Consider the following 15,977-nt stretch of genomic DNA (forward strand, 5'->3'; position numbering starts at 1 on the left):
AAAATGAGACCCCAGGACTTGTGCAACTTTACAGCTATATTTATATAACATAATTTCCATCAACCCCTTCTGTTCTTTACATAAAACCTTCTCCTTTTCCACAGCTTTAATCCACTGAAACTGGCCTGTAACTTAATCTTACACGTTTCCATCTGCTAACACAAGCCCTTTTCCTCCTAATCTTTTCTCTTCTTCTGCCAGAGCCCCAGAAAGGAGTAAAAAATCTGTTTTATATGTCCATATTTTATTGAGATCCTCCATGCTTGGACATTACAACATGTATTAGCAGGCCTGACAGATTTATAAAAGCTCTAGGATTATGTTGCCTGACTTGTGCAATTGTTTATGAGACAAGAGTGCGTGGGTATTTCTGGGTGCTTGAGCTTTCTTCCACAGTCCAAAGACATTAATTGGAGACTGTGCAGAGCTGCCTGTCTTCCAGTTAACCCAGTGATGGACGTTTGATCTGTCCATCCCGCCTGTGTTGTCCAGTGTCAGCCAGAATAGGATGCAGCCCTTTGCAATCCTCTACAGGATAAAGATGCAATAGCTAATGATGGATAATTCATATAACCATTTAGAAATAGCCTCGCTGGTTATTTTTCAAACACGTTTTAAAGGAATATATACATTAAAAAAATGAAATAATCTAACTTCTCTAGGAGCAATGACTCCTTTGAGTCACACAACACCCATAAAAGGCATTTTACTCTGCCACCAAACGGTGAATTTTTTTTACAATTGGCATATGTTTGTCTGTCTGTTCACTAGATTACTAAAAAACGGATAAACAGATTTGGATGAAATTTTCAGGGAAGGTCAGAAATGACACAAGGACCAAGTGATTAGATTTTGCAGTGATGCTGCTTATAGTCTGGATCCATGCATTTGTTAAAGATTTCTGTGTCATTGTGAGATAGCGGCATGGCGTCACTGTAACTATGACAACAAGTGAACACTGCATCAGCTGCCTGCTGATGATCACATGATTGTGATCCTACTACAAATCCACCACTACACTTATCGGGACTTATCTGTTGGAAAAGATAGGAGGAACAACTGATTAAACTGTGGGTGTGTTTCTGAGCCCCATCAATTCCCGTCGCCTGCTACATATTTAGGTCACGCAATTCAGTATTCGTACATAACATACACATGCATAGCACATTTCATTCACTGAGCAGCCTTGGCGGAGTACTGCGCTCTCTCAGTGCTTTTCTTGTCACATATGTACAAACAAGGTTTAACATCTTAATCTGTGAGCTTTGCTAACTAGTCCTTTAAAGCAACAAAGTCAAGCTGATGCAGCCTCAAGGCCAATCCACACAAAAGTGTTTTTAAAAGGTTTTCTGATGTCCATCACTCAAGCGTTTCACTGAACAGTACGCATCAATCTACACCGACTCCAGGAGACGTGAGATGTGCATCACTTGGAACACTCTGCATTACTTTATGTGGCTATTACTTGTCCCCTGGCACGCTAACTGAATCTCAACAGACAGCTCAATAAATCACACAAATCTACTGCGCCTTTTTACATCGTGATTTTCTTAATGGAATATTTTTGTGTCGTGCGCTCAGTGTTTCTGTGTTCTTCCTGGTTTTATTGCTCCCTTCTCTCTACAGCAGCAAGATGAAACAGTAAATTCAGTTAGTCCATACATAAAAACGACGCTGATTTCTTCCCTCTGAGACTAAATAAAAGCTATTTGTGTCATGTAAATTTGTGCTGTCAGTCGGTCTGATGAGGACACTGCTCCTTCCAGCTGCTCTGTGTGACAGACGGATACTTAGTGTGGAGTCAACAGATTTCAGGCTTCAGTAACACATTCACACAACCAAGCACTGCTCATATTGCACCTTCACAGTTTGGTTTTCAGTGTTGTTTTCGAGTACAACAGAAAAGGATATCATTCCAGAACCAGTAAAACCAGGTGGTGTACATCCAGAACTTGGTTGCCAGGTAGATTCCCAGAGGAAGAGCGCTGTGCATGGAGTGGTCGAAAAAAGCCCTGCAAAAAGAGAGAGAAGAGTCACAATTAACAGCCGTTTCCTTTAGCGGCCATTAATATTGTACCGCCTTTGAGCACATCAATGAAAGTGTCATGTGTCTCCAGAATGTGTCAATTTTCAGTTCAAAACACCACAAAGACAGTCCATTCCATTATGACTCTAGACCTCCAGGTTGTTCTAAATGGGCCGTTTCAGTGTCTGGAGCTTTAAATGTATCTGTGCAACTGCTGCCCATGGCCCCTTCAGGAAGAAGACTCTCTCTGTGTCGGTGAATGACAGTGTGGAGCTAAACCACAGACACCACAGTAACCGACACTGGCATGAATGAGTCTGAGACCAGGACTTTCTACTGTTTCTAACTTTTTCTCTGAGTGTTTGTTAAATATTGCTGAGCACTGATGCTGTTGTCGCAACACGTATTCGGTGAATTTGTAAAATGACGTTGCAGTTGTAAAATTAGTAATTTAGCTGTCCAGAGGCACAGACAGGAGATAGCTATGAAATGATTGATGGTTAAATTTAAGGATGCTCAATAATATCAACCCACCAATATAATTGGCCTGATATTGGCATAAAGTATAATACTGGTTAATATCGTTATTGGTTTATTTGCCTATGATGAAAACCGATAAAATAATGCCTAGATTTCTCTGGCATTTACCGGCGTGCAAATGATGACATCATTAAATTGCGTTGTGAAGCATGTAAACAAGTGTGGCTGCAGTAACATGCCTGCTGTGAGTGACTAACAATATGTCTGTGGTTTGGAATTAGAAGGAGGGAGAGAGGGAGAATGTGAATTGTTGTTTGAGACAAGTAAAAAAAATATATATGGCATTTTTTTTGTTTGCATAACTTCAGTTGAAGTAGTTTTCTTATTTTGCACACACAATGTTTACATTTGGAAAAGCCTTGTTGCATTTGAGAATGCATCCAGTGGGGCATCACAATAAAACTAGGCATGATGTGTTAATTCCATGACAGGAGATATGTGATGTTACCTAAAATTGGTTACATAGCCCACATATATCAGTATCAGTTGATATCGGAATCGGAAATTCAGAGTTGGACAATATCGGCATATCGGTTATTGGCAAAAAAGCCAATATCGGACATCCCTAGTTAAAATGTAGTGTTAATGGGCTGCACTCTATTCCCTATTTTGTACTTGTTCCATTGTCTGACTACAGCAGCAACAGAAGCACATGTAAATGAGAACAGCTTTAATGGGAATCCGGCTGTATTAAAATACAGCATTTGTGAGTGCAGAGAACAGAAGAGAATTTGGAACTATCTCTAAACGTCTCTTCAGATATAGTTTCCACAGACCTCTGATTAGTGGACATATGGTCAAAGCTACTCGTAATGTTAGTCACTTTAGTCATGCAACATTCTAACACTAAATATTTTCCTATTGTTAAGGTGATGTTGCTATCAATAACTGTAAAAGTAATTCAGTTAATCTTCCATCCTTCAGGTGCTAGGAGTACATGAAGACTTTATTGTTCACTCTTTCAGCCAAAAGCAGAATAATTGGTGCGCTTTGATCGTGGCTGAGACATTTTAGAGTTAGCAGATGCAGCTCTACAAGGTAAATAAACCCGGTGGACTGAGAGGCAGCTAGTGGTTACCCAGTTTCTATGTACAAACTACATAAAAATTCTTACTGGCTTGTAAATCTGGGAGGCTGTCAAGAGCTAATTAAAAGTTCTGCACATACTTGACATGACAACTGCATTTACTTTGCTAGTTTTCTCCAAACAATAATTAGCCAGAATTGTCTTGTATCATGTATCATCTCCACTACAAACACTGCTCAAGTCATAACTTATGTGTTCAATACATGAAGGCATTCTTCCTGCAGATGTGAAACCTGCTCACTGGAAAACATATGGACCAACGTAAGCCCCAAGCTTTGATCTGAATCCTGCAGTCAGACAGCAGCAAAAATAAACCAAACCATTACATGACGACACACTGCAGCTGGACTCATGTTCACAATAGCTTCTTTCGTCAAGTAAGTATTCCAATAATGTCAGTAAATATAGGCTGCCACAGTGGATAATGGGTGTTATTGTAGTAACAGAGCTAACTGTAGTGAGAAGCACAACAAACTCTCCCAACAGGACCAGATGGATCTGGTTATGGGGTTTCAGCAAGCAGCACATTGTGTGTGTAATTGAGACAGAGGAAGAGAATCAGTATTTGTCACTGGATGATGAGGAATGCTGGAGATTACTTGTGTGTTTTTGCATGAAAGAATGTGTTATATACACATCTGATGTGCTGGTGAAAGAGATATGATTAGAAGATGCATTATTCTATGCTGGATGTGTGTAAAATCAGAACATCTAAATTTGACTTTGACATTAGTAATAAACACAAAATAAAGATTTAATTCTAAACTACATCATTACATGACTCCTTGTATTGATGGTATACTTGATAATAACATAGGTGTGAAATTTATGTTCTTGCTTCTAAAAAAATCTAGATTGGATTGTTGTTTGGTTCGTTTGTATTGCTATATAAGAGAACCAATTCCAGTTTAACCACTAAATGAAGCAAAATGAGGCAACACCAGCTTATAAAGAACATCAACTTAAGCTTTGAGATAATAAATGTCTAGTAAAAGACAGCTACTAAACTAAAAGTTTGGATGTACACTATTGTTAAAAAGTTTGGGGTCACTTAGAAATGACCTTATTTTTGAAAGAAAAGCATTTTTTTCAATGAAGATAACATTAAATGAACCAGAAATACAGTGTAGACATTGTTAATGTGGTAAATGACTATTCTAGCTGGAAACGGCTGATTTTTAATGGAATATCTCCATAGGGATACAGAAGAACATTTCCAGCAACCATCACTCCTGTGTTCTAATGCTACATTGTGTTAGCTAATGGTGTTGAAAGGCTAATTGATGATTAGAAAACCCTTGTGCAGTTATGTTAGCACATGAATAAAAGTGTGAGTTTTCATGGAAAACATGAAATTGCCAGAGGGACCCCAAACTTTTGAGTTGTAGTGTACCTTTGTACCAAGAACAAAAAAATTACTCACACAGCACTCTGGCAAACTGCATATGATTGTGTGCATAATCTGTGCATTTCTGTGATTGAGACGTACTTTGAGAGGAACTGAACGGCGACCCAGACGCCAGCGTACATGATGCCTTTGATCAGCCAGGAGTCAATGTCAAGGTCAGCGATGAAACCAACTAGCCAGATGACCACGAATGGCGTTCCCAGCATCACCTTCTGTCTGAACTCCTGCAGGAGAAGGTAGACAGATGTTGGAAGGATTGAAGATAAGGGCAGAAAGAAGAAAAACAAGTAGGACAGATAGGAGGGTATGTGTAAAAGAAGAAGTGAAAGAGAGGAGGGATAGGGATCAAGTAATGAAACGAAGGTAGGTCAAAGTAGTGGGGAAGAAGAAGGCCTAGGCCCACTTTTCACATTTTGTCTTAAAATCTGATTTTGTAGTTGAAATATGAGCTACCTAAAGCCAGAGAATTAGTCCTATGATATAAAATACACTACCAGACAACAGTTTGGACACACCCTTTCAATCAAAGGTTTGTATTTAATTATTTTATACATTGTAGATTAATAGTGAAGACATCAAAACTATAAAAGAATACCTAAGGAATTATGTTGTAAACAAAATCTACAAAGTATTAATCTACAATGTAGAAAATAATGCAAATTGTTGTATTAAATTGTTGTAATTGCATTGAATGAGAAGGTGTGTCCCAACTTTTGACTGGTAGTGTATATAGAACATTTCTGAATTGTTTTAGCATGATGCTGGAGTACAGAAGATAGCTTGTTTTGAATGTAAGAAAACTTGCTGAAGATTCATCATTGAATAGCAGGCAGCTTTAGCTTTCATGTTCAATTTAACAGCGGTTATGTCATCATAAAAAGCAGACGTGAAGTGAATAAGTGAAATTCAACCAGATGTTTAAAAAGTTAAAAGTTACAGAATGTCGGGTTCAGATTACATGACTTTAGCCTGATAATAACCTGAACCAAAAGACATGAGAGGCTGGGACTGAAAACGGGCGTCCTGGATGTAAATTGATTGTTTTATCCTGTGTGATGAAAGGACTCCACCTTGTTTGACAGCTTGTACAACAGCTGCATTTCCAAATAGTAACTGTCATGTGAATCTGAAGTAAATTTTGTAAATTGTAATGAAGTCAATTAGGCTTATATCCACTATCTGTTTTGAAGTTAATAAATTCGGCAGTGTAGTGTCATCAGAAGGTGGCAGTATCGGCTTGGATTCACATTGCTGTCAGAAAAATCCAGAAACAAATCCAGCTCTTAGCCAATCACTAAAAACTTAGCACCGAAAAAAAACAAGAACATTTTGGAGTTTTTGGAGAAAAGTTTGCAGGAACTGCTTTCAGTCTATACATCAGTTCTGTGGGTTAAATATTCGCTATGTGAGAACCTATTTGAAAAAAAATGTTTCCATCTCCCATTATGCACATTAATTCTGTTTTTGAAAAGTCAAAAATCACCTCAAGTGAGTTTAAAAACACATAGAAGAAATCAAAGCTTTTTTTCTAAAATTCTCCATTTCCATTAAGTTTTTCTAATGTGCTACTTCAAAATGTGCAAAAAAGCAAAATGTCATGGAAACACAGCTAATATCTTTGTGACAATAATTAATAATAGCAGCAGACAAGCCTTTATCCCCTTTTCTTTTATTAAGAAAGAACATAAGACCGTTGGGATCATTTACACAGATTCAAACACCACTGGTTGTTTTCACTTTTGTTTCCAGAGGTCGATCCATAGCAACTCTCTTCAATAACATCACGCAGACTGGATTAGACTTCAAGCTACAACTAGTCGGGGAACAATGTGGGTCTGTCATGTCTCTCTGCAAGCATGTATAACTATAATCACTTAATTTGAAGCAGTGACCCTCTTATAAGACAACAATATTGTGTAGTCTGAACCCAGCATTTGCTGCGAAGACATAAAGATGAATTGAAGTTGCAGTTCAAGCAAGTTAAATGTATTCCATCTACAGCAGCCTGTGAAGCTCTGCACACTACAGCGCTAGGTTCCACACTAGGGATCTGTGCTAATGTGAACAAACCTCAGACAAATAATAGGCTACAATCTACCCGTCACATCTATAAACACAGCAACACATTGCTATAACTTCTATGCAGAAAACGGGCATTTTGGTGGCTATTTGGTGACTCGACTTTCTGTCTAATTTACCTTAATTAACTAATAATATCCCGGCAGACAGGTGGTGGAAAGATCACAACACATTTAAGCAGAATTAAAACAGAGATTCAAGTCACATGGTTATAGAAAATATTTTTAAAAATCAAAATCTACATAGAAACATTCAACAGAAACATAAACATGGAAAAATGTCCACATCTTCCACCAGGGTAGGAAATTAGTGCTATATTCTGTATTACCCACATTAAAAGGGTAACCAAGTAAATATCTGAACATCCCATGTTCCAGCATTCAAGTTCCTTCAAGTTCAAAGTTTGATTATCAGGATGCATGTGAATAAACCCCCCACTGTGGTCAGACGAGACACAGCAGAATGTAAAAAAACAAAACAAAAAAACCCCACAAAAAATAAATAAAAGGAGCTAGTTCCTTGCTTTGTTTTGTTTTCCGGTAGTCGTGTCGGTAAAGTCATTTATGAACACCCTCCTTCCTGTCAGACTGACTGGAAGCAACAAAATGACTAGACTGAAGAGCAATCACTACCTCCAGACATGCTGCAACAGTTCAACAGAGCATAAAGAGCTTCAGTCTGGTCAGGCTGGTCTGAGCATGTCAGGACTGAAAAGACCCACAGGTGTCCTCACAGCAACGTTTAGACTCGTACACCTGATCTGATTGCCTCCATGGAGTGGTTCACATTTGAGCGGTGTCTGCCTGATTCATGATTTTGTGCTTTCATGAGAAGCCTCACAGTTGTACAGTTGTAAACTATTCAGACTCTACTTTTCTCTTTCGCTAAAGAAGCTTTATAGATGTGTTTGTACCTTGTCCATCTTCAGTCTTTTCAGGTATGACGGGCTGTCGTAGCCTTTGGCCTGCCGTGCTTCTTGTAAGTGATTGATCATCCAAACATTCTTCCTTTGCTTGGCGAGGTCCAGCGGTGTTTCACCCTGGAAAATAACAAGAAAGACCAGCCATTTCACACATTTTATCACCTAGAAAACGTGTGTGCATTGGAAACCAAGCACTAAATTGCCTCGTTGAGACTAAGAAAAGCTGCCATAGATTAACGAGATGATTACTATTACGAAAAATGTATTAGTTCACCAAGGGTTAAGCCATGAGAAGGCACTACCTTGATGTTTTGTGCATCAACATTTGCGTTGGCATCCAGCAGCAGGCTGATGACTGTGGTGTTGCCGGCCAGCACGGCCCAGTGCAGCGCTGTGTTCTTGTGATATTTGTCGCCCAGGTTGACAGAGACGTTGAACGTCAGTAGCAGCCGGGTGGGATCCACACTGTCACACAGAGGGGGATTCAAGTTCAGCTCTGATCAACATGTTTGTCACAATGCATGTTACTGAAAACCTCATTTACATATTCCTTAATCACCGTGCTACATCTCTGTCTGGCTGCTAATAACTTTGCTGATTAATAAGTTCATTTCCTAAATTACAAATAGAAGTGATCCCTCAGAAAAGTTGCTTATCAGAGAATATTCATATGAAGCTGAGTGTCGACATGAAGACGTGTTTTCCTGTGTATGCAGTTTGTCTGATATATGACAGCTCATTTAAACATGAACAAGTTATGTGTGTGGCTGCAGTCAGCAGAAACGTGTTCTTGCTTGTACGTGGGTTTATTTCTCACGCATCAGAGTCTTAATTTAAGGTTTACATTTATTTATGTCATTAATAATTCTTTCACGGCACACTAGCCAATTCAATAGAGAATGTTACAGAGGCAAGAAAAAAGTATGCAGAACCTTTGGAATGAGCTGGTTTTCTGGATTAATAGATTGTAAAATGTGATTTGAGCTTCTTAGTGTTACAGCACTGTTTTATTAAGAGTCTCTGTTTATACTAAGAAGTCAATAGATAGATATTGCATGAACATTGAATACATTCAACATGCACCTTCTGCTGGAAACATGAAGCATGGGGTTGGGTGTTTGTTTGTAGAAAATACTACAGAGGAAGAACAACAATGGTGACTGCACAACAGCTGCTAGTAGAGAAAACCAGATCAACAGCGCCTGCAGCCTGTAAAACATGACCTAATGATAACCTAATATCCTCTGTACGGTGTGAGCAGATGGTGAAATATGATAACCCGATGTCAAGATCTGACCAATAGATTTAGAAAAGTATCATGGTGTCAAAAAATACGCCCTATAGGCGTGGGAAAATGACCAACTCTCTCAGCATGACGATGCACAGCTCAGTGTCTAGTTTTTCTTGGGATGTTATCACTGCTAAGAACTGCTCCTGGATTTTCTGTCGACAATGAATGCAGCTGTCCTCGAATGCTGACTTCTCCTGGTGATTCTTTGAAGATCTGTAAAGATGCTTTTCAGACATTTAACATGGTCAATTCTTAGAGTCTGGCCCATGGTTTGGGACTTGATTTCCACCTCATAAGGACCAATGATAAAACAAACAAAGATGTCAAATCATCATTTACAAAAGTGTCCAATTTTTTTCTCTCTAGGCTAAAACACAAGTTTTCAAACTAAAACAGGACCAGCAGCACTTCTACACTCTTTAGACTCCAGAGAAGTGTGGATGCTTGTAATATATGTAGCAGGGGTTACTGTATATGTTTCAGAATGAAAATATATAATTACATGGATTGTTCCATAGCATCTCTATAAGATTAGGGTCTGTGCTCTGACTGGGTCACTCCAGAGGAGGGATTTTCTTAGTTGGAAGTCTTTCTGTTGTAGATTTACTTTGCAGTTTTGGGTTAGTGTTCTGCTGCATCAGCCAGTTTCTTCAGCACTTCAGCTGGCAGCCACCCGACAGTATCCGGGAAGATACCTCAAAAATCCAACTATGTGTGTACGTAGCTCATGGAAATTGTGTTTGTACATAACTGTTGCTAATTTATCATTTTTAAGGCCTCACTTTTTTGCCACTGTATAGTTCCTGTGCTGTACGTGTAAACTAGCATATAGCGGCTGTGTAAAGATACAGACCTGTGTGTCCTGTAGGCCGCCCACATCAGAGGAGTCATGCCGTTTTGATCCATCATGTCCACATCCTGTTAAAGAGGAAAGATACAATAATACAACTGAAGAACTGGTGGAGCGGTGACAGGAGAAAACAGAGGCAGCAGGGCTCCCCCTGATGGAGATCACTGGTACAGAATGCTGTCAAAAAGATGCTCAATATTCCTGAGTGGCTTAGAAAACCAAAATGGCACAATCAGGAACAACAGATCATAAAGCAGCGGAAGGAAAGGTGTTGTTATGTGTGAAACTCTGTCAGCAAGTCTGTTGTGAAACACTGAAAGCATCTCCTGTCAGAAGAGGCCATTTACTGTTGTTAAAAGACTATTTATGCATTTATCAGCACAAATAAGCCATAACCTTTGTGTTTTTCTACCTGTCCTTTGGCGATAAGGTAGGCCACGATTGAAGTGTGGCCGAACTGGGCGGCCAGATGCACGCAGCTGCAGCCCTCGCCATCGATCAAAGACGGGTCTGCGCCATATTTCATGAGCTGCACCACCATGGATAGATGGCCTTGTCTAGGGGAGGATAAACACATAAACAAATTAAAAGAGATACAGAAATGCATTTTGAGGTTTTATTCCACAGCGATAGAAACTGACACATGAAAGCAGCAGGTAGCATGCAGGAGCACGAAACTAGTCTTTTAGAGGTGTGAGGAGAAGAAGGCCAAAGTTGTTTTCACTTGATCACACACTCAGATGCTGAGTGGGTTACCCAGCTCGACTCAGCAGTTCAAAGATCAGCCTCTCGTACACTCCCACTGCTATTAAACTGCTATAATACACATGAAGTGATGTGGCCTTGAGAGACTGTCTCCATGTCTGTTCTCATCATTTTGTCTCAATGGTGTAGCAGAGCGACTGGCTACATGCTTTTATTGCGTGCAGCATATTGGATTTTTAAACTGTGCTATTATTACTCCGCCAAGAAACACGGCAGTGTTATGTGACGATCAGCGTACGTTTGTCTGTCCATCTGTCCGTCCATCTGTCTGTCTGTCTGTCCTTTGCAATCCTCTACAGGATAAAGATGCAATAGCTAATGATGGATAATTCAAATAACCATCTACAAATAACATTGTTGATTATTTTTCAAACATTTTTTAAAGGAATATATAAAAATGTAAAAATTAATCTAATTTCTCTAGGAGCAATGACTCCTTTGAGTCACAAAACACCCATAAAGGTCATTTTACTCTGCCAAGGAACAGCGGAGTTATGTGATGATCAGCGTTTGTCTGTTAGCAACATTACCCAAAAATGGATTAAAAAAACAATTGTTGTTTATACAGCATGTTTAAAGCAACAGCTGTTTAGCCAAAGTTTACTTTCCATTAGAGAAATAAGATTAGCTTTACAGATTTACTTAACCAATTTAAATACCGAGGTTAAGACCAATGCTATTTATGGTGTGAAATACTACTTAAATACTAAGGATTAAAACAACACAAAATCATATTAATTACTTTGCCAAGGAACGCGGTGGAGTTATGTGATGATCAGTGTACGTTTGTCTGTCTGTCTGTGCGCAACATTACTCAAAAATGGACTAACAGAATTGGATGAAGTTTTCAGGGAAGGTCAGAAATGACAAAAGGACCAAGTGACTAGATTTTGGCAGTGATGCAGCTTATAGTCTGGATCCACGGATTTGTTCAGGATTTCTGTATCATTGCGAGATAGCGGCACGGTGTCACTGTAACTATGACAACAAGTGAACACTACATCAGCTGCCTGTTGACGATCACATGATTGCGATCCTACTACAAATCGACTGCTGTGGACTTATCAGGACTTATCCGTCGTAAATTATGCAACGACTGAGCAGCCTTGGCGGAGTACTGCGCTCTCTGAGTGCTTTTCTTGTTACTGAGAATGTCTACAATATGTGCTCCTTCTCCAAAGATGACAAAAATGTAAAAACATGCTGGTAAAAATGACAGAAATTCATTGTTTCAGTTTAATTTCACTCCCTCAATGACTGTGTGCTATCACTTTTACAATACCAGAACATAAGTTATTTACTGAGAATAAATGTGACGAGCCACAGCGTGAACAGCCCAACACTAAGCTCCAACATGTGTGTGAGTGGCTGAGGTCACCAAGACAGAGGAGGCTGGGGGGTTTTAAAGGTCACCAGCAGCTAGAGGGGGTGGATGGAGGGCAATGTAGACGATGACACTGGACTCCTTAGCGTCTGTGGCAGTGGTGGTGCAGATGCCTGTTGTCAAAGCTATCAATAATTCAGGAATGGAGAGCTTCATGCCCCCTGTCTGCTTGGGTAAGAGGTGGGGGGTAACGGTGATCTCATGTGACCCGTCTCCTCTCAACAGTTCACAGTAAGTGGTCATTACACAGAAAGGAAATGAAAAAGCCCTCAAACTATCAAGTTAAGGTGGCGGATGTACTTGTAGAAATCAAGGAGAAGATGATGGCGAATAGGCTCAGAGACACGTCTCCCTCAGTATGTAGAACACTGCATGTTCCTCCACTCAATGAAAATATCAAAGAAGGACTTTTTATTTGAAAAATCACAATACTGCTGACTCATCTAAGCAACAATGCCTCCAGTGTGATCAGGTCTTTTTCCTCAAGCACTGCATCTTTTCATTTTTTGCTCTCCAGAATATTTCAGTGGCTTCACCAAGGTTTCACTCTCTAAAAGATTTTTATCAATGCTTTTCCTCAAAATGTGATTCATTCTCCTTTGCATTCAGCTTCAGTAACATAGTATGGGATTGCCAAAAGTCATCCTAAAACACACATAGGATAGAAAAGTTTAAATAAGCAGAAATCTTGCTGAAACACAGCTAAAAGTCCAGGGGTTTACAGATTCATTCAAATGAATTATTTCATTATTAATGTGAAAAAGTGGCACATATACATGTACGGAGATCACTATCACAAATACAAGACACAAAAGAGAAGGGAAGAGTAAATTATGCCTGTATGTGGATTACAGGAATGTACTGCTGGCTGCAGCAGGAATAAAATGAAATGAGAGAAAAATATGAAAGCAATATAGAATGCCTGAGGGGTTTACTGCATTATATTCCATTAGAATTTAAATCATCACCTAGTGTCTTGACTCCTGTGTTTTCCTTTACACAAATAAAGACAGTTCCATCATTAACTGATGCAGAAAACAGTGTTTGATGCACAAAATGTCCAAGGGGAGGATGCCCAGAAACCACACTTAATGTGTCCCTTCAAACAAAATCTGTGGCTGTGGTTTAGACACAAGTTCATAAATGTGTGCTTATCAAGGTGAAGCTGGTCACATGGCTCTGGCTTTTGGCAAAAATGTTTTATAGTTTTATAAAGTTTTATATTCTCATCTATAAAAAGTGCAGTGACAGGATTTAGTCGCATCCACGATACAAAACACGAGATGCTAAAGTGAATCAAAGGTCAGAAGGAGCAGAGGCTCTGAACTATTGTGTGTGTTACCTGGTGGCCCAGTGCAGAGGTGTGGAGTTGAGGTCTCCTCCCAGCTGGTCAACTATGGCTCCCTTTGATATGTAGTACCTGTAAACACAAACACAATCACCACAAGGAAGCACAACTCTTATTTAACATAACTTAGTGTAAAAACTGAGGCAAAGTATTACATACCAAGCTTTTTTAATACCAAACAAAGTCCACAGATACTTCTGTAACTGACCAGTAAACCAGCACACTAACAGATATGTTACCGATTTAGCTATGTAATAAAGATTACAAAGAGAAAACAAAGTCATAGATATGCCACTACACTAAATGTTACCGTCCAAAATGCTCAAACTTTTCAAAATGTCTTTGGTGGACGTCATTTTATTTTCCTTTTATCTTCTCCGTCTACTCTAAACTTCCTTCAGTATGTGCTAAAAGGGAAATGTCCTATACACTATTGAGTACTGACCTAAATCTACACTGAAATATGTGAAAATGGCATAGAATGACAAAAACTGTAAAACCCAGTACAATGAACAGCAAATATCTATTAAAAAATGAGATTATTTAACTTTAAATACAGTAAACCAGTGTAAAGGAACAAACTAATATTTGATTATTTCATTATGTACAGTTTTGGCCTGGTATTCTTTTAAAAATCAACATGTTAATTCATATTTATTTTGTTGATTTCAGCAGATTTTAACTGTAATTTCACAAAATGTGGAAAATAAGTAAAACAATTCTAAGTCTAAATATTATTCAGTTCTTAAAGTTCATAATTTTGCCTTTAAAAAATGTTATCTGTAAATATTTTGAAAAATGATAATTTTGAGGAGGTTTAAAATATAGGTTCTGGCAGAACGAGCATAGATGTGACTCATTTTTGAAGCACAATTTTGTTTGTTCAGAAAACTTGTGAACCGTGTCACCTAAATCCGCAGACTGAAAGAGGACATCGCTACGGAAACCAGGGGGAGGTGTGAAGATGGTGTACAACAGACAGGTGGTTCTAACAGAGTAGCACACTACCTAAACGCTATTTTCTTGTAAAATATACAGTGAAAATCCACCCTATCAGATTTTTTGGAGTGTTTCAAGTGTGAGATTTGTATTAATTTAAGAAAACGTGTATGTTCAAAAAGTAAATTGGTGCAAATCCAAAATATGCAAGTATTAATTTAACTCCAACTACTCTCTATCAAATCCTCATGCTTGCACTGTTAGTAGTGACAGCACAACTTTAGAAGAGAAAGTCTGGCACAAGCTTAGGTATTTAATATTCTTCTTACCGTAAATTATACATTCCATCCGATTACAAAGCAAGAAGTCAAAGATTCCAAGTTTGTGTATTCACACAAAAACATTTTCCCCAAAGTCTTTCTGAAGTGTCACAACCTTTTCAGAGTGATGTTTTGAAGCTGAATATTTTTCACACCCACAACTATCTACTGAAAGGTAATTGCTGACTGTCCTCATCCCTAATATCAGTGCTTTAGCTGTCAGAGGATGTGCGCTCGCTTTGATTCTGCTCCGCGATAATGCCAGTGTAGCTAAAGGGAAGGGCTCATACAGCAGCTGGCGGATTAATCTGTATGTACATGAAAGAGGTCAACTGCAGTGTAATAGGCTAGAAATTTTACTCTATATGGGGAAGTCTGCCACCACAGCTCTGAAAATCATTTGCGGGTAATCAAGTATACTGTAGATGCAATTGCAGCCAAATAATGCATATTTTGGAGTCGTATACAGCAAACTGAAAATGAAGTGGGAGCAAATGAAACTCTATGTGGTGAAGAAAAAAATGAAAGAAATTTAATCAAGATAAATGAGGGGAGCAAAACAACAGATGCAAACATTCCAGTTGTTTAACTGGGTGATTTCATGAGTAGAATAATATATATACAAATCACCTATCTGTAAAAACAGTATAACCTGCTATGGGTTTCCCTTCATTTGTCATTATTAAACCAGAAAACACAGTATATTTGGAACTGAAAACCAAAGAGCTACACACAAGACTTCTGTTAAACTCTGCAATTTTACATACTTTAAGCGGTAATTAGAAAAGAACAAGAGGTGACAGAGAGGGTCGGACACTGTCAGTAGCATTTACAGATAACAACAACATTCATGTTATTTTGCATGCCTTAATACATCTGCAACATCTGTCAGCTAATTGCGCAAAATGCATTGAGACTTTCTCAAGATGCCACCTAAGCAGGTGGTAAAAAACAGGTCACCTCTTTTTCTCTAATGGGGTAAAAAACACAGTGAAAAAGGGTTCTGTTTTCAAAACAA

At 38.8% G+C, this 15,977-nt stretch overlaps 1 protein-coding gene across 1 annotated transcript in view; it reads right to left on the reverse strand.

Moving 5' to 3' along the window:
• Positions 1 to 15,977, reverse strand: part of zdhhc17 (zinc finger DHHC-type palmitoyltransferase 17) — a 45,945-nt gene that overhangs the window by 18,261 nt on the left and 11,707 nt on the right. Inside the window, exons 4-10 of the mRNA XM_055006376.1 lie at positions 13,695 to 13,772; positions 10,616 to 10,760; positions 10,207 to 10,271; positions 8,365 to 8,527; positions 8,054 to 8,179; positions 5,143 to 5,285; positions 1,910 to 2,012 (exon numbers count right to left, since the gene is read on the reverse strand). Of these exons, the coding sequence (XP_054862351.1) occupies positions 1,910 to 2,012; positions 5,143 to 5,285; positions 8,054 to 8,179; positions 8,365 to 8,527; positions 10,207 to 10,271; positions 10,616 to 10,760; positions 13,695 to 13,772 (823 nt within the window). The remainder of the gene's footprint in view (positions 1 to 1,909; positions 2,013 to 5,142; positions 5,286 to 8,053; positions 8,180 to 8,364; positions 8,528 to 10,206; positions 10,272 to 10,615; positions 10,761 to 13,694; positions 13,773 to 15,977) is intronic.

Source organism: Amphiprion ocellaris, chromosome 21 (genome assembly GCF_022539595.1).
Source record: "Amphiprion ocellaris isolate individual 3 ecotype Okinawa chromosome 21, ASM2253959v1, whole genome shotgun sequence".
NCBI classification, from domain to species: domain Eukaryota; kingdom Metazoa; phylum Chordata; class Actinopteri; family Pomacentridae; genus Amphiprion; species Amphiprion ocellaris.